Genomic DNA, 26421 nt, shown 5'->3' with positions numbered 1-26421 from the left:
GGGGCATCTGCTCATTGATATTTCTTTGATAATAAAATGCATCATGATGACTCTAAGGTGTTTCATATGTAACCATCTATACTTTCGCCAATGTGAAGAGAGAGTTTTGGAAAGGAAAATATAAGGGATCTGATTTTTAAAACTCACTTTATTCCGTGAGGTTACCTTGATTCTGGGTAATGGTGTTATTCTCCAAAATAGTCCATAATTAACTAAGTTGTGTTCAAGACTAAAGATACCCTTAGATGGTTTTTACATGGTAGACAAATGGATTGCATCAATTCAACTTTCTAAAAGCACTTTTTTGGCACCTACAGCATTCAGACTCTGGTTACTATGTCCAAAGAATAGACATGAAAACATGGATATTTGGGGGCTGGGGCTATGGCTCAGTGGCAGAGCTCAGTGACAGAGTGCTTGCCTAGCACATGTGAAGCACTGGGTTTGATCCTTAGCAGCACCACATAAAAATAAATAAATAAAATATAAATAAATAAATATTTGTCCATCTACAAAAAAAGGAATATGGATGTTTTCTTTCCCTCTGGGAGTCCTCAGGCTGTGCTAGGAATCGGGGTTCCCTCCAAGGACAGGAAGAAGAAAAGGGGGAGGAGGGGAGAAGTGTTTCTTTTATTCTTTCTATAATGCTTGCTTCTTTACCCAACAGGGGTACAGAAAACTATAACAAAAATATGACCTCGTAAATACTGCGTGGGGAACATGTTTGCTTCCTCCCCCCATATTTATAATATTTCAGCATATTCAAAATATCTTGTAAATAAAATGTTGTCAATTTAGTAAACTATAATCTATATTCATAAACATATTTTACATTATTAAGGACCACCACCCACCAAGGTCCTGTGATCAATATCCAAATTCATCTCATGCTCAAAGAGTGAGACCTGCCTGGGACTTGTCTGGAACTAAGAGTTGGTACCTTTTCAAACACTGAAAAGAAAAACATCTCAAGTTTTTAGACCATCACTTGACATAAATACTGTGTCATTTAAGGACAACAAGATCTATATCAGGATTTTTTTTAAAAGCATTTTTGAAACTTTGTTGGAAATAGCTTGGAAAACATCAGGTTACGTACGAATGGACATTCCTGACCTTTCAGGTGGGTGTTTGTTTTTCTCCTTCTATCTTTTCTTGGTAGAGCGGCAACATAAAATAACTTCCTTGTCCATTCTCTGCTTTTGTTTATTCTGAACATTGTATTTTGACATCCCAGTTAGTTGTGTTGAAAAATTCAAGTAACTCCAGCAAGTGATAAGATCTGTAGCTCTGAAGTTAATAAACAAGACTTATGACATACAGCATGGAAGAAATAAGGCAAAGATCAAGCTCTCTTGAAAAAAAAAAAAGTTCCATTAACTTGCCTGTGTAATTTTACAGGTATTGTGTATATGTGTACATACGTTAAACATACTGTCATACTTGAAACAAACTTTTGCTATGAAAGAAAAAAATTTAAAAAACTAAAAATAACATGAAGCCTTCTATGTAAGCATGGTGGTAGGGTACTTTAGAACAAAAAGAATTGGGTGTCAATCAAAAAGAACAGATTAGCTCTGTTACCTTGGCAAATATTGGATAAAGTAATTTGCCTTCCACTCTTTATCTGTAAAACGGTGTTCCCTACTGTAGAAGGTAGATGAGGAGCACAGACATTTTAGGGTTTGTGTTCTTCCCTTTCTCCCTAATTATACACACACACACACACACACACACACACACCATAGAGATGAAGACAGTTGGTCCCATAGAACTCTGAGAGGAAGTCAGCTGCTGCTCAAGATAAAGGCTGGGGCATAAGAGTGGCAGAGGGTCTCAAGTCAAGCAAACAGAAACCATGAGGCTCCTCCTGCTTGTGGCTCTGCTGGCCACCACCATTGCGATTGCTCCCGTCCACTTCGACAGGTAAAGCCCACCACGCTGCATTCCAGTCTATAGTTCCTTAGCTAGCATTCAGGGTTCTGGTCTTGCCTCCCACAAAGCCACATCTGCATTGCCACCTGATTGCTCTCTCTCAAACCTAACAGTGGCGATTCTTCATTTGAAACTCTTCACTGAGAAGCAGCCTCATATAGGAAGACTTGCTCTTCAGCGCTGAATGTTCCAAACCCAGCTCTGCACTAGTGCTGTGGCCTTTGGCAGTTACTAAGAGATTCCAAGGGAATGTTGCTCCAGGGCTCACATTTTCATCTTTTGCTTTCTTGAAGGGAGAAGGTGGTCCGTGTGAAGCCCCAGGATGAAAACCAAGTGAGCATCATGAAGAATTTGGCCAAAGACAATGAGGTAAGAAAGAGAGACATTGCACCTTTTCTTTCTGTTTTTTAAAATCCTTCTTTTCTATTTCATTTTTAATGCCCTCGGTGCTACCAAAGATTCCAACATAATGGCAGGTGCTATCTGGATAATTCAGGGATGTTTTTGTTTTCATGGAATACCACTTGACTTGTCCCCAAAAAGCTTTGCAAACAACACCTTTTCCCAGGTAAAATTGTAAAATAAGGAGCAGTTCAGGGCTTCTTTCCCTCCCTGCCGGTGCCTGGTGCTCCCTACTCTCCCTACTCCCAGTCTGATCTCCTTTGGTGGCAAAATTTCCATTAAACTATAAATTGATAATGTTAGAGTACTGGCTGAAATCAAGATGTGACCCTTTCCAAGAGCAGGTGCACTTTAAAAAGAGACTGAAAATCAGATCAGGCCTTCAAAATCGAACAGTTGAACATCACCATTCTAGCAGTTCCTTGCTGCTCTGTATCCAAGGCACTCTGGGCCAGCCATCTTCCATCCATCATCTCAAATTCTTCAGCAGATTTGCAATGCCAGGGCCCTAATTTGACCCATTTAAAACAGAATAACTAAAGTTCAAGGATGGTAAATAAAATAGTCAAGAAAACCTCATATTTAAACCCAGAACTAAATCTGGGGTTGACTCTAATCACAAAAACTGTCATCTCCACATCAAATCAATCAAAAATTCCACCTATTCTAGTGGCCAAATGTTCCCCCCATACATGCTTTCCTCTCCATTCCACTACCCCGTCCATGTCCATCCTACCTCTTAGTGGGACAATTTTAATTGTCCCTTAGCTAGCATTCAGGGTTCTGGTCTTGACTCCTACAAAGCCAAGTTTGCATTGCACCCTAACAATGGCGTTTCTTCATTTGAAACTCTTCATTGAGAGGCTGCCTTGTATGGGAAAAACATGTTCTTCAGAGCCAGATTCTTTGGTTCAAATTCTAGCTCTGTGCTAGTTCTGTGGCCTTAGGCAGCTACTCAGCTTGCAGCTCAATTTCCTTACCTGAGAAGGCTAATCATCCTATCTGTTCTGTAAGGTTTTTATCAAGACTAAGTACGTTTTAGATAGCCCTGAGAAGTAGGCCTGGCCATGATAATCACCACAGAAGCATTTTTCTCTATTTTTTCTCTTGATATTTGTGTGGTATTCAAAGTTGTAGGTGGACACAATACCTTTATTTTATTTGTTTTTATTTTTATGTGGTGCCGGGGACCAAACCCAGTGCCCCATGCATGCTAGGCAAGCGCTCTACCACTGAGACACAATCCAGGTCCCTCAAAGTTCTTTATGATCTATCAAACTGCTGCCCTCTTTAGTCTCTTGTTTGTCCACCCTCTTTCTAGTCCTTCAAGAAATATAGATATCAAAACTTTACCCAGCTGGTATACTTTTTCTCAAGAGCAATGTGTTTCCTCTTTTCCTGGCTGAGTCTTACTGATTCTTTGAGGGGACAGCTCAGCTGAAACCTCCTACAAGAAGTCCTCTCCGTACATCAATTCTCATGACCCAGTCAGATTGTTCCTTCTGCTCCTGGGATACCTGGCTCCTCCTCTGGCAATGGTTAATATGTTGGAAACATGCAAAATGGATCTGTCTCCCACTGAACCTCTTGCTTCTTCAATAATGGCATCCAGCTCTGTGCCTGGGGTTTAAAAATAATTACAAAGTTCACTGAGCTCTAGTCTCTTACTCCATATTGCTTTGCCAGAAGAGATTTGATGGCCCTCCTAACTTGCCTTTAAATCAACTACATCTCTCATATGTCTAACTCATGCTGTCACCTTTTGATCAAAATAAGCAGACATGTTGATTGGTTCACAACAGCCTCGTATGGGCCCGTAATGGACTGACCTAGAGCTATAGTGGAATTCAATTGAGAGACAGCCACACAGCTGTAGTCATGCCACCATCTTGGTGAGAGAGATGGAGATGGAGCATTTTCTTCTCATCTCCCAGGCTAGGAACTTGTACTTTCTTTGGATTCACCATGGAGTATGATTTTTGAAGAGCCACAAGAATTGAAATTTTCTCAGAGTTATTTTAACCTATCCTTTTGGGTCCATTCACCAAATCCAATATTCCCACATACGAAAAGATAGAAAAAAGGAAATCAGCACTTATAAATTCCTGTATGTCCCAGACTTTGTATCATTTCACGATACTCACAACACGCCCCAGGGAGCTCTGTTGGCCCCATTTTTCAGGGGAGAGGACTGAAATGTAGGATTTCTGTAACATTCCCAAGAAAGTATAGCTAAAGAATGACAGAACTGGGAGATTCTGTCTCCTTGTTGGATGTTAAGCTTCCAGAAATTTCAGGGTTTATAGGCACATCTGGCTTTGATACCTAACTAGGGGAAGAAAAATAGAGATTTTTTCATGTAAGTATCCAATTACAGCCATATGCTATGGCCAAATCAATTATGCAACTATCCTATTCAACTCCAAAATGATAGAAGCAAAGAGATTAACCAAAAGAGCTTCCTATTCTTTTTGCATGGGTAGATACAATATCCTGAAACAGAAATGTGTACATACAATTTCTTTCCCACCCCTTAACATCAACAGTTCTTAAACATGTTTGCAAAAATCTCATTAGCTTATTAAAAGAAGAATCCATACCTTAGTCACTCTGAACCCCAAATTTCTTTTATGGTCATCTCTTAATGAATACATGCTGGGTGGGCAAATAAGCAATGTGACTAACAGCACACTCATCTCTGCAGCTTGACTTCTGGTATCCAGATGCCATCGACCATGTAGCTGCTGACATGACAGTGGATTTCCGAGTTAGTGGGAAAGAATTCCAATCCATCCAGTCTGCCTTGGATCAAAACAGAATGCACTATGAGTAAGTCCTTTGCAAATATTCAAATGTGTTAAATACTCAAAGCTTCAAAAGAGTTGAAATTTTAAGGAAGTATTACAGTGGAACTAGTTGTAAATTGGACCTCCCCAAAAAACAAGCTCATAAAATAAAAGTTCACGGTTACTTCCAAACAGACTACGGAAGCTGCTTGTGGAGATGATACAATCTTTGGCAGCTCACCTTCCAACTTGAATTTGCTGTCATCTGCAAGAATGACAATTACCTACATCTGCCATTTCTAAAACCAGCACCATATTAGCACAGGGCCCAGGAAATCAGGCGTAGGCCATTTAGACACATTATACCACAATGTGTCCTCAGCCCAGGGTTCACAAACTGCACATCAACCATGTGCTTGGATTCAAATTCTCCTGATACATATAAGGAAACTAAGAAAAAAAAAGTGTTCATCTAGAAATTCAAATCAGAGATATGGTCATGTAAAATAATATAATAAATAAATTACTCTTTATAAGAGAAATTATTCCTCAAAGAAAACCAAAGCAAAGCAGGAGAATAAAGCTTATATCAAAGACAAGAGGCTCTCAAATAGCCAAAGATGCAGAAATGAGTCATTCTGCCCCACAGAGAAATAAGAGGAAATTAGAATTTATCGAGCAATAACCATGGGCCATGCACAGTCTGGACCCTGGGGCCATGAACAAGAAAGGAACCAGGCAGTGAACGTCACAAATCAATGCATAATTTAACAAAGTGTGTTTTTAGGCTTTCAAACATTCAGCAGTTTGACTTACTGAAAGGTCCCATTTTAACTTCCTCCGGCCTTATCAGCCCAGGATCCTCCCTTACTGAGATTCACTGCCCAAAACTGCTAAGCACCAGCTCTTTCTTTTCCAACTTGCTATTTCATGCCTTCACCTAATTCAGTGCTTTAGTTCAAAAGACCTTCTTCTTCTGGCTGAGATAAAGAAACCCTATTGATGACAGTGAGGTCACATGGCTGAGAGGGATCTACAGCTGCCTATCATGATTTGGTTATATTTATGACAATGCACAATATCACAAATAAATATAGATGCTATTAAAACTAAGGGAAGACATACGTAAGAAAAGACAAAAAGCGTTCTTTTTCACAGTTTTAAGATAGCAGGCGATTATCCGTGATGGTTATTGATCACTGTTTTTGTTTTCACTATTCCTTCAAGAGGAGTGTGATAGAAATGTAGAAGCTAATGAATTGAAACCAGCATTTAATCATTTTAATTAACATATCAAAGTGTGCTTTCTATGTTTTTTAAGTGACACCATTAAAATTGGAAATAGACACTTTAGAGCTAGACCTCCAAGATTCCAGAAATTCCTAGGGCATTCTAGACTACCTGCTTAGCGAGGTTGAGAGGAAGTCTTGATTCCACCGTGGTTAACCCTGGGCTGCCGTCTCTCCATTCACTTCATGGTAGGCCTCTCGCTGTGTGCCTCGGTCACTACCCTCCTCACTTTACCTCCTTAACACCTGATGTGGATTCCCAAGGTCAATCCATCTTTACACAGTACCCTGCCCAGCTCAAATACAGTAGTGCTCTAGTCAAATTTTATATAAGTTGGCTCAAACAGCAGGGTAAAAACTGAGAAATTCCTACATCATGTACCACCAGAAGGAGGATAAGTTATATTCCATTTTGTATGATGTGTCAAAATGCATTCTACTGTCACATCTAAGGAATGTGAACAAATTTTAGAAAGATACTTCTTTTAAAAAGATACTTTATCATCAGATAAAAAAAAATAAGATCTTCTGTTCTTCTTAGCATTTTTTTTTTTTGGTTATTTTTTTAGTTGTGGACACAACCTTTGTTTTATTTTATTTTTATGTGGTGCTGAGGTTTGAACTCAGTGCCTCACATGTGCTAGGCAATTGCTCCACCACTGAGCTACACTCTTCCCACAGCATTCTTATAAAAGAGACAAAAAGCCAGTTGCTCCACTTAGGTGTGAATGCTGAAGTAAATACAGAAAGACAGCTAGGTGGGTGGACATTGCTCTCCAGCTTATCAAACCCCCCCCCGCCCCGCCCATCCTCTCTACCTCTCCTGGCCTAACCCTCAGACCCTTTGGAATCTAATCTGCATCCTCGAAAAGAGTGTGTTTTCTNGGGATAACTAGAGGCTCACACCAGATGTTGGCTTCCCTCCTGGTGAATAAATCAGTGCCTTAAAATTTATTATCCAACACATGGTATGCCTCAGATGTTTGGGAAATCCGTATCTGTAAGTGTGGAGTTTGATGCCTGGTAACCCAATGAGGGAGCTACCAAATCAGATTTTGAGGAAACCTAAACCCATACTTTTTGAACAGCTCCTGTCTTGTGGGCATCAGGGGACTCCAGACCAGCTGTACAAGACACCCTAACATTGGCTCTGCCTCATGAAGCACCTTCTCCACTGTGCACGTGCACACACACACACACACACACACAGGGCACCATGGCAGTTGCCCATCCCGCCCCACAGTCCTCCAGACCTGCTTTGATACTCTCTAAAAGCAGCTTTAAAATGGTCAAAGGATTCATCTTGCTTCTTCTCCAAACCTCTTACCTGCCCCCTGACCTTGGAGGACAGACCTCCACAGGGCTGGTTGACTGGGCACACCCTGCACAGGCCTCTGAAGACGGAGGAGAACCCAGATCTGCTGCACAGAGGTTCCAGCTAGGGCAGTGACATCAGAAGTCAGGTTCAAAGCCAGACTCCTGTATTTCCATAGCTGTGACAATTCTGGAAACAGATTGACCTCCAGAGAGATGGGAGTGACAATGGAATTCAATGACCATTGTTGACACCGTTGTGGTGAAAAAATGTAAATGCAGAGCTGAGCAGAGTTCCCAGTACATAAAAAAGACTCAGTAAACATCAGTCACTAGGATTATTAAATCCTCAGTGATACGTATTAATCCTGTCACCTACATTTAAGAATTTTTTTAAACAAAACAGGCCAATGTTGGGATACTAAAATAATATCTGGGAGAAAGGAATTTGGTTTCATCTGCTTAAGCCTGGCTGCCGGATAGTGGAAGGGCTCATGAAAATAACATCTGGCCCTAATTCCTCATTTCCAGCCTTAGGCTTAATTTCCAGTCCCTATCAGCTACAATCTGGCACCATTCCGAAGTCCTCATGCAGCTGCATTTGTGGGAAGGTCGTATGTTAGCTCACATGATTTTCTGTTTTGCTGCTGTTCTCACAAGAGCTAAATTGATATGTGTAAGTCTAAAAATATTCTTAGATACAAGCTTTCTTGTGACTAATTAATACTGCCTTGTGTTATGAATCAGCCTCTGGGATCACAACATTTCTCTCTCACCTGATTCCTCCACTTCAATTATGCAAGTGGAGCACAAGCTATATACTCTCTTCATAGCTTAAAGCAACTAATTATATCTGTAGTGACCACCCAAAATAGAATGTCAAACTTCCTCCAGCTTCAGGTGAGCTTTAGTGCAACATGCCCCACCTGGGTTCAGGATTGTGGTCAACACATGTACTGCCTCAGAAATCCCAGATTTATAAGTCAAAAGCAAAGCACACAGAGAGTTAGAGATAATGTGCATAATAATGTGCTTGTCAGTGCTGTTAATGGGAATCAATATTCATGAGCAGTACTTGGTCCCATGTGCTAAATAAACTCTAATTAGGAGTAGACCGCATTTGTGTTCCGCATCAGAACCCAGATCCGTCAGTCAATCTGCAGGAAGAAACTAGGCAGAGAGCAGCTCTGCAGTGTCACAGGCTATTACAAGAAACTGAAGAAATCAAAGAGTCAGACAACCACATACCATCAACTAACTCTGGGTTAAAGATGTTCTCATTCTGGAAAGTGGTTGTCAATTTTTTGACTCGGCCCCACTATTCTGAGACTCCCTAGAAACCTGGGGCAGGCCAAGCACTTCTCAGATTTCTCTTCATTCTGTCCTCATCACAGTCCTGGGTGGTCTTTTGTGTACTCAAGTAAAAGTGAGAAAACTGAAGGTCAGAGAAATTCTTAAAGATCCCATTAAGCATCAAGTAGCAGAACTGTGGCTGGAACTCAAGAACGCTGACCGTAGTTCTCAGCTTCCTCAATTAGATAAATGACTAGATGACTAAATTACAGGAGCAAATGCTAAAAAAAAAAAAAAAAAAAAAAATGTAGCTTCCTGCATCCAGGACTCGCTGCTAACAAAAGAACAGACGCATGCATTTCATTACCAAAAGCAGGGCAATAGCTGTATTTATATGGAATCAGAGAGAAGTGAGAGAATCCAAATAAGGAAATTGTTTGGACACATACAACCTCAAAAATCCTTTTTTAACCCGGATGCAGTGGTACACATCTGTAATCCCGGTAGCTTGGAAGTCTGAGACAGAAGGATGGTGAATTCAAAGCCAGCCTGAGCAACTTAGCAAGTCACTTAGCAACTCAGCAAGACCTTATCTCTAAATAAAATATTGAAAAAGGGCTGGGGATGTGGCTCAGTGGTTAAGTGACCCTGAGTTCAATCCCTAGTACCAAAAAAAAAAAAAAAGAAGAAATCCTTTTTTAAAAAATTTTCTTTAAAATATTTCCATCATAATACATAGTTCTCTATACTGTAAGATAGATATTTTGAATATAGTTTACCTTGTCTGGTAAAGAATTATAATTGTAAATGTAAATTTTCATGCTGTTGTAAGAAAGTGACATCCTTAAGAGATACAGAAACTGCCAAAGTGTGTGGGGTCATTTGGACAGAATCAAGGGACCGGACCACTTACTCTTGTGTTCACTAAATACTTCTGTTATAGGTGGTTTTACTCTCCTTTTCTTCTGTGGTCTATCACCTACTGATATCAGCGTGCTTCCTCTCAGCAAACCATTTTCCCAGATCCAGTAATTCACTGTAGGCTCAATAAAGCTTCTTAGAACTATGTGTAAAAGAAGAGGACCAAAGCTCTTGGGAGGGTGTTTGTAAACTTCCTGTGATTGCAACATAATATTCAAAATCTCAAGGAATATGGTCATAGTCATCAATGCAACCTTACCTCAGTGGATAATAATAGATCATATAAATAAATTTTGCCATATTAATCTCGAGTGGCTTTCAATAGCATACTACACGGTAAAAAAAAGTTTTCCTGCTGAAACAGTGAAAAAGGCATGCCCTTTCTCATTACCGTTCTTTTCATTGTTTAAAGGGTTTAGCCAATGCAATAAAGCAAGGGGGAAGAAGGAATAGTAATTGGAAAAAATAGAAATTTTAATTATTTTCAGAAAAAATAACTGCACAGAAAACCCTGAAGATACAACTAGAATTTTTTTAAAGTAAAAAGACATTTTTAAGCCAATAAAGTAGCTAACAGGTATTAGCAAAGCAATTTGTGTTTTTAAGTATGAATAATAACCAACTCAAAAATGCATTCAGGAATAATACACTCATAAGACTAATTTAAAAATATATGAATAAGCAATCAAAATATATAATATTTTACTCAAGAAACAAAAAAATATATATTAGGGTCTGATATTAATAATAAAATTCTTCCAAATTTATTCACAATTTGATAATAAATTCTATCAAAAGTTTATTTTTCTGATGATTCTAGTATTTTCCAAAATGATTCTAACAAAACATTTAGTAAGGCAAAACTATTGAAAAGAAGAACAAGGAAACCCTTTATCCAATATTAAATCATACTATATTTACATATGGCTCGTTATTACATAAGAGCTGGAAAACAGAATCGTGGATCTAAATAGAATATCCCAAAATGGACAAAACACATAAAAATATGCATTGTATATGATGAAGGTGATATTTTTGAAATATAAATCTTGAAGTCAGGTATTTCGGGTCCAAATTCCCAACTAACTCCAACACATCCAAATTGCGAGTATGTAACTTTCTAAGCAATAATTTCCCTATCTATAAGATGTGATAATATTGACAAGATTAAATAAAATCATGTATATAAAGCAGCAACTGACTCCTATTAAACAGATGCATGTCTGAGTCCAGAGGAAATGTAAGGTAGACAGTCGGTGTTTGTCTGGAGTTGATGGGAGAGGTCAGACCTGCAGATTCAAGCACAGTTGAACATCAGGCAACCCTTAGAGGGGAGGGCCTCCATGAGAGGAGGCTATAAGACTCAGCAAGAGATGAAAACCAGAAGATGGAGGTGTAAGCCTCTGACCTCCAATGTTAGCCTCCTAGGGATTTTGCCTGCATCTTTTTTCAGCCCCTCCAAACCGGCGTAGCCATTTAAAAGCTTCACCAGTACAGGAAAGTTGCTTAAACACTTTGTGCCTCAGTTTCCTCATCAGTGAGATGAAGATCATGATCTCATGTGAAGAAGTGTACATAAGGAGTTTAGATCAATACTTGGCACCTGGCAAGTGCTAAGAACCTGGTTACTAACATCATCATTGTAATTGACCTTCAAGTTTCCCCAGCTCTCCCAGTGTGAATTAATAAGGGGTGGTCCAGAGATGTGTACATAAAACATTATTGCTACCTGTGCTGTGTGTATGTAAATGTGTGGGTGCTTTAGAGACAGACAGGGAATATAGTAACAGGATAATATGAGCCACATTGTGTAATTCTAAATATTTTAGTAGCCATTTAAAAAGTAAAAAGCAATACATATAATTAATTTTAGCAATCTATTTAACCAAATGCACCCAAAATATTACTATGTCAATATTTTATCAATATAACACTTATGAGATATTTTCCATAGTTTTTATACTAATTCTTCAAAATCCAATATATACTTGACATGTGCCCCATTTTAAGTGCTCCATAGCCACCTGTGGCTAGAGATTATCATTGGATAGACAGCGCTAGATAAAGAGGGAGATCAGAAGTTAGACACATGTCCAAGAGGAGGTGGCTAGAAAAGAAAATGGGCAAGCTTGATTAAAGATAGAGAAGGAAGAGAGATTTTCTGCAAATAAAAGATAACTATGTTTATCTTTCTCATGATAAAATGTGTATTTTATCACCCCCTATCTAACAGAATCCTGATTGATAATCTACAAGAAGAAATCGAGAAACAGTTTGATGTTAAAGAAGCTATCCCAGGCAGGCACAGTTATGCCAAATACAATAACTGGGACAAGGTACAGTGCAAAATGCCTATTATTTTTTTTGGTGGTGGTTGGTGGGGGGGGGGGGGGTACCCGGGAATTGAACTCAGGGGAACTTGACCACTGAGCCACATCCCCAGCCCGATTTGTTTTGTTTTGTTTTGTTTTTATTTAGAGACAGGGTGTCATTGGGTTGCTTAGCGCCTCACTTTTGCTGAGACTGGCTTTGAACTCGCAATCCTCAAGTCTCAGCAACCCAAGCCGCTGGGAGCCCCTGGGATTACAGGCGTGTGCCACCGCACTCAGCCCCATTATTTTTAAAAAGGTGACTTAGGTCTGGGATCGTGGCTCAGTGGTAGAGTGCTTGCCTCACATGTGTGAGGCACTAGCTTTGATTCTCAGCACTGCATATAAATAAAAGAGTAAAATAAAGGTCCATTAACAACTTAAAAATTTATTTTAAAAAAGTGATCTTTATCATTCATTTTCATATAGTTTTCCTTTACTCTAATTCCTCAATACTGATTTTGCTCCTAAGATTGTAGCCTGGACTGAAAAAATGGTGGATAAACATCCTGAAATGGTCTCTCGTATTAAAATCGGATCCACTTTTGAAGATAATCCGCTGTACATTCTCAAGGTAAAAATAATTCAAAAACCACCAATTCTTATTGTTATTGAAAAACTTAAATTTAAATGTTACTTCATGACATACCTGGGCCAACTGTGAGACAGCAAAATCTGACCTTCTGAAGAATATCTAAACTCTAGACATCAAATCAAGAATAGACGTTCACAAGTGGTTTTTGATGAAGCAGGAAAGTACCTGAATAAATTGTCAGAGGCTGCAGAGTGGACAAACCCAGACAACACCTCAATCCACAGTTTCCTTACAGGAGTGTGTAACGCTCCTGGTATTTCCACTCCTTTCCACCCACTAAAACTCAATGAAACTCATCAGTGAATGTCTTAAAGAGAAATTTAAGTATCAGACACCGACAGAACCCCAGAACAGTACATGAGGCATTCCAACTCATGTTGGTGAGGCATTTCCCTCTGTAACAGGGCTGATCATTGTCACTTGGTACTACTGGACTTCTGCACACTCAAAGGTACCGGTCCCAGAAGCATCCCCTCCATAACTAGGAAGTCCATCCTTACCCTGACTGCCGTTCAGTGTCTCCAACCACCCAAAACATTTAAAATGACAGACCATCAAGTATGAGGCCCTGTTCTTCCTCCTCATTCCAAACACAACACAAAATCTCTCCACTCCTGGTGAAATACTCCCAGTTTATAAAAAACAGAAAAATAAAAGGAAACAGAAGTAACTTTATAATCTACATCTCAAACATAGAATGTTAGCAATGGAATAAGAAAAATAATAGATTAAGTTTTTTGTAAATAAAAAACTAAAAGCAACTCTGACACGAGGAAAATTTTTTTAAAATACAAGGTAACAGCTTGTGAATTACACATAGACATTTAAGGATATGTGCCACGGTCTTCCCTGAGAACTACGTGCAAACACAGCTCCCATCCACCAACAGGGGAAAGAATTGCCCTGAGGATATGAGTGAGGTTTTGGATGACAGGGGATCAGTGTGTGAGTTCAGGTAAAATAGCATCTCAAGTTCATTTTTCAATAGATTGGGAAAAAAGATGAAAGAAGAAAGTCTATCTTCATGGACTGCGGCATTCATGCACAAGAATGGATCTCCCCAGCATTCTGCCAGTGGTTTGTCTATCAGGTGAGTGCCTGGGGCACACTCACAGTTCCCCTTTGAGGGTCTAGTCGCTGCATTTTACTGAGTGGCGACTCACCCTTTCCAGAGGACAGCAATTGCAGTCACCTGGAAGAGACTACACTTGGTGCTTCCAGGTTGAAACACTCTAGATTTTATTCATCATCACAGTTTTTATAAACCTGACCCCTTCTTTCAAACTTCTTGAACCCCACCTGAAAGTTTAGGAAACTAAAAGAAACACCTTTATTTGGGGCTATAATATGAAAGTTTTTTCTGTAGTTATTTCCCCTATATAAGTATGGGAAATCTAAAACCACTCTCTTATTATACCCTTCAGATTTTTTTCTCCAGTAAGCTCAAAATATAGTTCTTTGGTTTCAGTTAGCTATCTCACTGGCCATGCATGAACTTGATATTTTCATACTTATATTCTCTTTCCAAGTGAAAAAAAGAGCTCATTTTTAAAAGATAAATCCAGTTTTATGTGTTTTTTTTATTCCACTTACTCAACTGCTGATATATTCTGACTCTTGCCATCTTTAAACTTTCTCTTTCAACCAACTTCTGCACAGAACACATTGACAGACATTGTCTGGCCATGAACATATTTACTAGGAAGGAATCTGCCATAGAACTGACCTCTCCCTGTAACTGTCCCTACTGAGGACCTAGAATGCCCCCTTGCTCAATCCACAAGGGAACACGCATCATAGGACCACAACAAGCCTTGTACATAACTCCCAAGAGAGGCACCTTGGAGAGTTTTTCCAACAATACTGAGAGAGATCTGTTGTAGCCCAGAAAACCCAGATAATTAGAGAAATTTCAGTCAGATATGAGAAAAAAAGTTGATTGGTCAATCTCTAAATTCTTGGAATTTTTATTAATAATATTTTTTTGACTGGGGGGTGTAGCTCAGGGGTACAGCATGTGCCAAGCATGCAAAAGGCCCTGGATTCAATCCCCAGCCCTAAAGAAAAAAATTTTTTTTCTTTAATCCAATTTGTAACTGTTTTATATATCTTCTCCAATATGTCCATACTCCAGTGCCTACAGACCCGATCTAGATTTACGTAAAGGATAAGTTGTACCACTAAAGTAAGTTGTACTACAAATTTCCCATTTAGCCTTCTGTAAAATGTACCTTAAATACTATATTTGGAATGCTTCAAGTCTGAATAGCTGAGCCTTTGGAGAATTTTCATTTCAATTAATCTCACTAGTCTAAATTGGGCTATTTTCTGTAATCTGTGCAGTTTCTGGAAAAAAAATATGTTTGAAATCATTTGACCTTGGGCAAATGACTCAAGGAAAGATAGCTAATGCTAGAACCACAACTTTCCTCCTGGTAGCTAAATTTCACACCAGTAGCCTAATTTTAATTTTTTTTTCCTGCTATTCCTACAGGCAGCAAAAAGTTATGGAAAAAACAAAATTATGACCAAAATCTTGGACCGAATGAATTTTTATGTTCTTCCTGTGTTCAATGTGGATGGATATATTTGGTCATGGACACAGGTAGTGCTTTGTTCTCTCTTATGACTACACATAAATGATATACTGTTCACTGGCTTTCATGTACATTCATTGATGGCTATGCCATAAGTTTAAGGTTTGGGTAGCTAGATATTTCCAATTCAGAAAAGTTTATATTTTCAATTTCAGATTAAGTCAACTATGACTTCCTGGTTGCATAGATGTCCTTGAAGTTTGAAATTTTTGTTGCTAAAGCTAATGGCATGAAAAAATGAAATAAAGCAGTTATTATAAAGGAAGTGCATGATTACATGCTATGCCAAAAGCAGATTCTATCTAGAATAAAAGCTATGGAAAGATTTTAATGAACACATTGATTCCAAAGCTAAAGGCACTCTGGGATGGAATTGAGATAAAATAATAATTTTTTAATAAATAATAAAAAGGAGATACAAGTACCTGTATATCCATATTTTAACAGGATATTTTATTGACCTGCCATTGCTAAAAGTGATTAATACTGAACTTTCAAACATACAATCACATTAAGTTCTTTTCTGAAAATTATGGTCTAATGGTCACAATTTGACTTGTCTTTTATCCAAATCTACAGATAGTAAAAGATGGAATAAAATTATCATTTAGATTATAGGCAATTCCAAAGCAACAATGATTATTTTCCAATATTGATAACTAATCAACAGTTTATAAACTAACTGAATTATTTCATCAAGGCCTAAGGAATGTTAGTATTAAAAATCATGTTTTTTAAAATATTAGAAATTTTTTTTAAAATAACATTCTTCTAGTCATAAAGGGACTCACATTAACTAGATAATTTCAAATAAAGCTGTAGACACCTACAGAGAGAATATGAGATGATCAAGCTGAAAAGTCCGAAATGATCTCGGTAACACTTCCACTATTCAATCCCACAGGACCGCATGTGGAAAAAAAATCGTTCCAAGAACCACAACTCCAAGTGCGTGGGCACTGACCTCAACAGGAATTTTAATGTGTCTTGGCATTGTGAGTAGTCTTAAGGAAAATCACTTGAGCGTTTAGTCGCTGAACTGAACTGAGCCATGTACTTTTTTCAGTAATAGGAATTCCTGTGCACTAATTTTCTTATCTACTAACTGCAACATAATCGTCACTGTCACTGCTGTAGAGGGATCAGGAAAGTCTTTCTGTGGGAGGAAGTAGGGAGAAGACTGTTCACCAAACCGCCTCTTACTGAGTAGCTAGCTTGCTTCAAAACCAAGCACTATCCAGAGGTATAAGACTCCAGAGGATCCCTCCACTTCCCCTCCCCTTCCTGCTCTGGTAAAAGTTGAGAAATACCAGTCATTAAAACCAACAATCAAGTCATTCTTCAAATACTTAGTGGAAAGAAACATCTGGGACAAAAAAAATTTTAAACTCTGACACTAGGAAAATTTTTTAAAAATGCAAGGTAACAGCTTGTGAATTACACATAGACATTTGATGGAAATGAGGTGATAAGCAGAGGCAGCTGCATCCAATACAGCATGCGGGGGCACAACTGGGACTTATCACTAGGACTTTCAGGAGAAGTTAAGATTGCTCCAATTTATGTGTTTCTTCTTTGCCTAATTTGCTTAAAAACATCACCTTAGCTTTTAACTCTGTTCTGCCATAATGAGTATAATAATCGCAGCAGTGACCACTGATTGAGAACTTCCTACTGAAATACGGCTGGGGACAGTCAGGCTGAGAGAAGGCAGGTTACAGCAGGTCCCTAGGAGATAGAGCTGGAGTTGAGCTGGAACCAGGGTCTCTCTGGCTCTAGGAACTGGGACACTCCTGATGCGTTTTCCCATAGCCCAGGGAAAGGAAGAGGAAGTAAACATGGCTGATATTGCAGTGGACCAAGTCTGTTACGATAGGACAAAGTTAGCATGCCATGACACAGGAGGCAGGCACCATGGGACAGGAGACCTTGAGGCAGCCCTGTAAACAGGGGAGACCAAAGAACTTAAAACATTTTGGGAGCCCACATCAGACAGGCAGGCTGTCCTGATGAAGAGTGGATGGTGATCTTGTCCACCCGTGTCCCTTGCAGCTTCTCCTAACACCGATGACCCATGTCAGGACACCTATCGGGGCCCTGCTCCAGAGTCGGAGAAAGAGACAAAAGCTGTTGCTGACTTCATTCGAAGCCACCTGAAATCAATCAGGGCCTACATCTCCTTCCATTCCTACTCCCAGATGCTACTGTTTCCCTACGGCTACACGTTAAAGCTGCCACCCAACCACGAGGACCTGGTAGGTAGAGAACAATCTGTGGTTTATCCGGGGGCACCACCACTGACTTTCAGTCTGTTCTTCATTAACTTGGGTTATGTTGAAGGAACTTCACAATTCAACACCTAGGACACAAACTAATGAAGTTTGCTGGGGATTTGAAATGATGATCTTTAATTTCTAATCTGATAAAAGTATATAGATAATAACATCTTTTAATGTGATTCTAAGGGGAAAAAAAGAAAAGAAAAATAAATGTTTGGCTTCTAGAGCAGATTTCTACCACTATATAGTTCAGTATTTACCATGGGCCATTCTATAAAACCACACAGCCACAGCCCAATAGCTCTGTTCCCCAGGTACCATATTTAAGGAGATCTGTTGTATTTCTATCCTACCAATCAAATTAGAAATTATATTAACTTTTTATCTAAAGAAAGAACATCCTGAATGTTGTGAAGCTTTGTCACAAGGAATACTCTCTTTCCTAAAGTGTGATCTCTTGAACCTGTTATTTGTCTTTCCATGAAAGCTGATTTGATCATGTCTGCCTGTGAGTTTCAGTGAATCACAGGAACTGACAAGGTAAATGGTTGGATAGGTAGATAAATACCTTGAATTGCTATAGAAGAAAGAAATAAAGTTGATAAGGATCAGTGCCCTGGTTCCCTCTGTGGTTAGCAAATATAACACATTCAGTAAAAGATGTGGTTCAAATGCTACCTCATACAGTTCATTTAGAAATAAAAAAGAGGTTTCAATTTTCCTTTTGACCTCAGTCAACAATATTCAGAACTCTAGCATTATATTTAAGAAAATTATGTTAGGAATAAAAAGTATATATGTATATGCACAACAGTGACTGTTTATTTTAAGCAAAAGTTCTTAACACAACAAACTAGTTAATCGTTGATCTATTTCTTAGTTATATGTAGACTTACAAAAATCTTCATTTAGAGTACAAATATGTGAGTGACTATATTCCATTAAAGTTCATTCCAACAATCATTCTTATAACACAAAACACATGTTTATTAAAGATCATGATATGCCACTCTGGAGGTGAAACCCTAATTTAATAGAACTACTTTAAAGATGAGTCAACAACCCTTCCTCCCTGGGCAAAATTAAGTCAGATGAGTGGAGAAAGTCCCATAGCAGTGTGTGTGAGAGAACAAGACTGCATTCTATAAAAGAAAGGGAAGGCAGAGACAGAAGAAAGACAAAAACTCAAAATTAGATACAGTGTCACTGTCTATAATTGATTTCATATTTAGAAGTCCTGGTTATGACAACATACCTGAATGAGAATAAGTCATTTAATCATTTATTTTGATCTTCAAATGCCAAACAACCTTTAAAACATATTTTTGAATCCCTAGAAAATTAGTGGTATTTACATAGTTCTCTATTATTCCTTTCTAACTTTTCTTTCTCTCCAGGCCAAAGTTGCTAGGATTGGCACTGATGTTCTATCAACTCGATATGAAACCCAGTACATTTATGGCCCAATAGCATCGACAGCTTGTAAGTTTTTCTTATCACTTACTGTGACTTTTTCCTAACTTTTTTTTATAAATATGAAAGAAAATTATCAAACTTATAAATTGGGACTAGGAATCTGGAGTTACTCATTTGAACTCCAATTTTCACAGGAGATTCTGAATTACGTGTGAATCTAAGAGCTAGATTATGCCTGTTTGGGGGGGGAAAGATTTTCCTGACACAGACAATATAAACTTGTTTGAACTTTTACAAGGTTATGAGGTTGACAGAAATGATTAAGTGAATACAAATTCACAGCTTAATTTAATCCATCCACCTTCCTGTTCTTTTTTAACTATTTAATTTTAACCAGACTCTTTCTTCCATGGCATTATCTCCATGAAAGCACAATCTCTCCCCTAATTCCTGGTGGGAAAACGGGTGCACATTCAGTTTCAGCCATGTTTAATATGGAAAGCCAGTTACTTGTCCCTCCAACCTGCCCTTCTCATCAGGGTCAACTGGTACATGTATGGTGGAATAGGAAAGTCTACCATGGTATCTAATTCTATTGCTCTTGTTTTATATTCTCAGCACCACCTCTTACTCTTCACTGTTTTTATAATTTCATTGTTTTGTGTGTTCTTGAATTGTTAACTTAGAATTCTTGGTCTAGATTATTTTTGTCACGTATTCCATGCACAAGGAATTAGCAAACTTTTTCTGCAAAGGGCTAGTTAGTAGTCTTGGCTTTGCTAGTAGTGTGGCCTTTGCTGCAATTACTCAACTGCAGCATTTAGCTCAGAAGCAGCCACAGATGATAAGTTAACAAATGTGCATGACTATGTTCCCATAAAACCTCATTACCAAAGCAGGAGAATGACCATAATTTTCCAACCCTCATACTATACACTCAGTGCTATCTATACCAGTTTATTGATATTTTCTTACAGATTAGCCCTGTGCTTAGCCTTTGGATTTCATGATCTCAATTAGTCTTCATGAATCCCTATGAAGTGAGCAGTACTATGTACCATTTCTAGAAATTGGCAAATCCAGGACACAATTCCAGGCTTTAGCAAAACCAAACCATCTTGACCACTGTGCATATTACTCTGCCATTTGGTTTTTGTAACTGAAATAACAGAGATTTTTATTTTCAAGCAACAAAATCAACAATAATTCATTTGATTTTCACCAAAGACCATTAATTCTGACCCTGGGAAGTGAGATAATTTCTTCTTTATAAAAACTTCTCACTGACCTTAGTTTGGGAAGACTTTAGTAAAGATTTCTTTTTCCTCCAAACCAAGTTCAAGATTTAGCTCTTACTATTTCGAAACTTTACAGAAAATTTCTCCAAAGACTAGTTACAAATCCCAAAGTTTTTAACCAAACTTTATTACTCAGAAGTAAGGACAATGCTTTCAATGTCCCCTCACACTCCTAACACACAGCCCAGAGCAGGGTATGGAACACTGCAGAATTTACTCCCATAATTCACGCAATGGGAGGGGTACCTGACTTATCCAAAAGCAATGAACATGGGCTGAGACCACAACACTGGACTTGGTGTAGCCTGCATCATTGCCCAGACCAATAGTAGCCAACTTCTTTAACATGAAGATGGTTTTTTAAACTTTCAAACATTTCATGAGCATCACAACCACCACCAAACACATTCGTATTCATATTGTACTTTGAGAATCTGTGGATCAAAAAAATAAATACATATATATGGAATCCTTGTCATAATGTCACCTGGCTACAGCTTACAACTATTTCCTTTACCCAAGCTAGGAGTATAAACATGGCAACTAATGATCTGTATTCTCAATAATTGCTGTGGAATTTTAAACTACGAGAGTCATCACATATCATTTGTAGAGTTTAATTGTTGGAAGTTCCTTTGCTAGAATTGGAAAAATGACCAAAAAAAAAAAAAAAGACAAGTCCTGTACCTAGAGAGCCTTCATCAGCAATCACCTATCAAATAGTCTTTGCTAAAGGGCTGAAGCAAAAGTGACACACATGAACCCCTCATCCAAAAAGATCCTGCTACCTCAAAGCCTATGCTGGGTATCACTGCACATGCAGATGAACGACAAAAATAAATAAATAAATAAAACACAGGTGATATATACCCAGCTACATGAGTAGACAGAAAGTGAGTGAGATAAAGAACAAGAAAGACTGGCACATCAGTTTAAGTGGCTGCCTACAAAGTAGAAACTGAGAAAGAGAAGGGCTAGGTAAGGCTCCCAGGGATCAGATAAGAGCCACTCCTCTGAGCAGGGAAGACATGCAGATGTTCCTGGGGGCAAGGAACAAGGGCTTCCAAATAGTAGCCAAGTTTGCAAAAGGCAATTAAAGCATCAAAGGATTATCTGTGTGCATGCGTTCGCACGTGAAAGAGCTCTGGAGTCGGACATGGCATGGTGTCACCATTCCATCACAATCTCTCAGTGAACAAGAATTCTCAGGAGGCCTACCTAAAGCCCGGCATCTTTGAGCTTTGGGGGACAGGGGAGAGTGAAGACATAGTACCTGCTCTCAACGAAGTACCCTCCTGCCTGGAAGGAGCAGGCAGACAAGGGAGCAATGGCTCTGTGCCATCCTGTGTCCCTTTCAAAATGGGAGGATGGGGTCAAGAGGGATTGCTATCCTATACACCTGAGTAAAAGTGTCTTTTTAAAATTTATTATATTATACTAAAACAGTTTTTTCAGAAATTCAGATTTGGAAAGAATTGCCTCTTTCCTATAAGGCTGAAGCAGCTCAATAGATGTCCAAAATTTCTAGGAGTAACTGCTTTAATAAAGCATCTAATTGAATGTTAATCAAACATTCATGAGAAAGCAGAGAGTAGCAAAGCAGTTGACTTGGTAAGAATAGGAAATGAAAGCACCTCGTGATTGAAGTTTAGTCATTCCAGTGTCCTGATTGTCACTTAACAAGTCCCAGGATTTGGGAAACATCCACCTCTTGCCAGTATTTTCCTCTCTGATTTGATGAGGGCAGAAGAAAAGGACTTTGTAGACATGTTTCAAACCCAAAGCATGGAGAGATCTCTGGCCCTCAGAAGAAAAGAAATATTTGAACCTAAGAAGCAAATATATCACAGAAGTTAAAATGGCAAATGTTAGAACCCAGGGGGCAACTGAAGAAATGATGTAGTCCATGGTCCTCAAGCCTGACTTCCCATTAGAATCATCAGGGAGCTTTTAAATTGCTTGGGGGACCCAGAGAATCTGATTCCACCCATCTGGGGTGAAGCCTAGGCATTTGCATTTTTTTAAGCTACACAAAACAATTCTAAGATGAAAGTAGGGTCAGGAAACACTGATCTAGGCTCAACCCTCCTTTAGAGTCTAAGAAACTGAATTATAGTAAGATTCCATCACTTCAGGGCAGAAGAAGAACAAAAATGAGCATTTCAGACAAGAGTGAAAATGTTATACCAACTATTCAGCCCCAAAAACATCCATATTTAGATGGACCCACGTGTAAATAATGATGTTAAAAGATTGTGAAATGTCTGCATTGATATTAAGATCATATCCAATCCTCCACCATCTTAGAAATAACTACATACAGTCCTTAGTGAGCACAAATAATTATTTGAATTAATAGGAACCAGCTAGCTTGCATCATTGGTAACATCTACCTGGGAGTCACATCATGAATTACAAAGCTGATTCCAAAGTGCCCTTCTTGCTGCTTTCTCCACGCACCAAATGCTAAATGTGCTCCTCCTTCTCAGCCAGCGCTCCTTTCCATATTCTATGCCATGCTACATTTTAAAAACAAGAAAGTTGAAACTCATAGACTAGGACACCCAATCTCTACTTCCTAAGAGACATTCAAACTGAGATGACATTGTGGGGCACCAGAAGGGCAAAAAAAAATATTTTAATTTACACTCATATATCTCTGACTTCAGCTTTCACTTAAAATAGAATTTTCACTTAATTTTGCTATGTCAATGCAGGTCATCATATATAATGCATTTCAATAATACTTTGCAAAATTTTACAATTTTCTAGAAAATTCCATATCAAGTAGGCAATGGACACAGCACACATTAAGTCACCAGCATCATTCTATATGGATTCCTTTGCTTGGTACAGTTTCATGTTTTATTTGTTTTGACTGCATTGCAGTAAGTCCCTTGTTCCTAGTGTGTCCTTTGAAAGGAATAGGAAGCGATTTGTTTCCAAAAGTTGAGATGTTAAGAATGTATTGTTAATGTGTTAAGAATAAATTATCTTCTATAACTAATAGAAGACTTGATTGGCTATAGATTGGCACAAGGGAAGTAGTAAAACACAGTGATTAACAGCATGAACTCTGAAGACACATAGCCTGGTTTGAATCCTGATTCAAGCATCTATCAACTACGTCTTTCAGAAAGTTCCTTAAACCCTCTGTGCCTAAATTCCTCTTCTACAAAGTGGTACTTACATAATAAGTTAGGATAGGAATTAATTAAAATGATTTAACCATGCAGAAAGCACTTAGAAGGGTGCCTGATATTTAGAGAAGTGATAGTTATTATATTTTATAAATATATGCTATAACTTAATGAGTACACATGGAGCTAAATAAAAGACTATCATGTTCAGCAAATTACATTCTAGACTAATATATTCTTATGAGCAAAAAGCTTTCAATATTGCCTTTATTATATGCTTTAATATAGTTCTTGTTTTGTAAATTTGTCTAGAAGATGCACAAAGTGGCATCATAAAAGAAAAGTATTATACTCTATAACATCACACAATTATGAAAAATCACAAATTACATATATTCTCAGTCACCACTGTTAATCTTAATGAGAAATTTCACATAAAGCAAAGCTCTGGAAATGGAATAGCCATATCCTCTCACCCTTTGAAATCACAGCAGTTCAATCAACTGCAAATGGAGAGCTGGCACAGCTAAACTCTGGCCAAGTTCATTGCACACTCTGAATTGCTACACCAGACACAATACCTCTTGACCTTACCTCCTTTCCTACTGAACTCTTCTTGCGCTTTCTTCCGAATGGATTTAAACCCAACTAGCTAAAAATACCAGCCTTCCAGAATCCTGGACATATTTCTCAGATCACTGCTCCATGATTTCCAGCGGCAAAATGACTTCCTGGATCCTTTTCCTGTCATTCCTCAGCTCCCTTAAAACTTTGCACTTGCCTGGTTCTCCTTCGCTTTTTCCTCTTTCTTCGCTGTCTCTGGTGACCACCTCTAAAATGGATGTTCTGACAAACAGGGCACAAAGCACAGGTTTTTCCCAAGATTCTCCCTCCAGGTCCCTCCTCTTTCTTCTGACCCTTTCTCACCAGGAATCGCTCTCCATCCCATCCCTTCAGGGCATCATCCCCTATTTGCCACCTGAAGGCACCAGGTGACCCATCGCCATTGACAAACATGGTGTGAAATGTCATCTCCTCACCAAGCACCCTGTTTCTTCTTACAAATCTCTATATGCCATTGTTCCTTTCGGGGTTTACTTGCATATAGACTGGGACCTTGACATCTCTCCCCTAATCTGTAACTTCATGAAGAATTTGGGGGGATAAAAGAGTCACAGAATTGGATCAAGTACTTTATACCACCCACCCTTTCTAGGGCCAAGTACCATGAATTGGACACATTAAACACTCAATAAATATTTATTGGCTGACTTAAGAGCCAACTCTCTCTGCCCACCAAATATTCCTTTTCTCTTTCTTTCCTCTTCACAGTTTTGAAATTCTACCTTCCAAACCCACACTGTTAATATCAGCTAAGCTTGTTACCTGTCCTAGAACATAATTTTACATACAAAAAATACATTTTACTACATAAAGCTAAATATACCTAAATGCATTTACAATATGTGTATGTACTTATGTTTATTACGTAACCTCTATGCATGTGAGATATATATATATATATATATATAAAACATCTAGATGTACATGTTTTCAATATTCTACCAAATAATAACATCTTTCATAAAACTAAACCTGATTTGGGAAAATGAATTATATTGTAAGCCTGACATGGGAAGTTTGAAATAAGGAATAAAATACCTACTTAAAAAAAAACAAATTTAAGCCCTCCTGGCCTTTTGACTATAAAATAGTTCACCCTAATAACATGGATATCGAGAAATTAAGCTCTTACAGAGCTGGTGTGTGAAGTTTCCTTGGTGGCTTTCAACCACCAGTGACTCACAGTGGATTTCCTCAGCTGCTTGTATTTGTTCAGAACACCGCTGACAGCAGCCAAGTGTACCCAGAAAATAAAGTCAATTTAGTACTGACCCAAACAAAATGTGACTTTCTAAAAGCAGCACATATCTAAACTGTGTAGTGAATTACAAACTCACGATTATGTTTTACCATGCACTCTGTACTTTTCAGACCACGACTCTCATTCTTTACTGCAGTTAACTGTACACATAATTATTTTTTATTGCTAATTTTACACCAGTGATTTCCATTTCAAGAAAAAAAAAGCGTTAGCATTTGACTCTAATTAAATATTTACTGCTTATGTTTTGCAGACCCGACATCAGGTTCGTCTTTAGACTGGGCTTACAGTCTGGGCATCAAACACACATTTGCCTTTGAGCTCCGTGATAAAGGCAGATTTGGTTTTCTCCTTCCAGAATCCCGGATAAAGTCAACCTGTAAAGAGACTATGCTGGCTGTCAAGTTTATTGCCAAGTACATCCTCAGGCATACTTCCTAAACAACTGCTCTCAGTTTAGAAAACACCAGTTAATCTGTGTGTGTGTGTGTGTGTGTGCACACACTCATGTTCTTTTGTCAGAAAATCACTCTTAGCTATGCCTAGATGCAGATTCACATCACCTGAGTCCATCTTTATTCACCCAAATCCTGCATTATTTCTTTTTGCTTTTATTGGCTCCCAGTAGCACCTTAATAAAATAGCTTTAACTGAAACTATCTAATCATCTTTCTTTGCTTTAAGGGAAGCGTGAACCAGAAAAGAGTATGATTTTGAGTATTTTTTAAAAGTAATATACAGTGAAACACAGAAAAGAAATTAAAACCTTCCCCAGAATCTGATTGTTACGGTGTGGCTTCATCATTTCATGTGCTAATAAGATTAAAATGAAATGCATTCTAATGCTTTAAAAATGCTGTTTTTGATAGACTGTTCTCTGCATTTCTCCAATAGCATTAATA

At 38.4% G+C, this 26421-nt stretch overlaps 1 protein-coding gene across 1 annotated transcript; it reads left to right on the top strand.

Moving 5' to 3' along the window:
- The first annotated feature begins 1769 nt into the window (after nucleotides 1-1769).
- On the top strand, nucleotides 1770-26175 carry Cpa3 (carboxypeptidase A3). Its single transcript, XM_015487296.2, has 11 exons — nucleotides 1770-1926; nucleotides 2229-2304; nucleotides 5042-5166; nucleotides 12174-12276; nucleotides 12782-12883; nucleotides 13893-13994; nucleotides 15399-15509; nucleotides 16406-16496; nucleotides 17554-17756; nucleotides 19178-19262; nucleotides 25773-26175. Exons 1-11 carry the CDS (start codon nucleotides 1859-1861, stop codon nucleotides 25958-25960), a joined length of 1254 nt encoding a protein of 417 aa, XP_015342782.1. The 5' UTR covers nucleotides 1770-1858; the 3' UTR covers nucleotides 25961-26175.
- The last annotated feature ends 246 nt before the right edge of the window (nucleotides 26176-26421 follow it).

The sequence above is a fragment of the Marmota marmota genome, unplaced genomic scaffold, assembly GCF_001458135.2.
Source record: "Marmota marmota marmota unplaced genomic scaffold, marMar, whole genome shotgun sequence".
In the NCBI taxonomy this organism is placed as follows: Eukaryota; Metazoa; Chordata; class Mammalia; order Rodentia; family Sciuridae; genus Marmota; species Marmota marmota.
This window is presented reverse-complemented; position numbering and strand designations above follow the sequence as displayed.

What these genes read in the sequence shown, in the direction of transcription:
- Cpa3 (XM_015487296.2), top strand. Translation starts at nt 1,859, where the DNA reads ATGAGGCTCCTCCTGCTTGTGGCTCTGCTGGCCACCACCATTGCGATT. An exon ending in AATACAATAACTGGGACAAG is followed by an intron (nt 12,277 to 12,781) that starts GTACAGTGCAAA and finishes TTTGCTCCTAAG; the next exon opens with ATTGTAGCCTGGACTGAAAA. An exon ending in CCCAATAGCATCGACAGCTT is followed by an intron (nt 19,263 to 25,772) that starts GTAAGTTTTTCT and finishes TATGTTTTGCAG; the next exon opens with ACCCGACATCAGGTTCGTCT.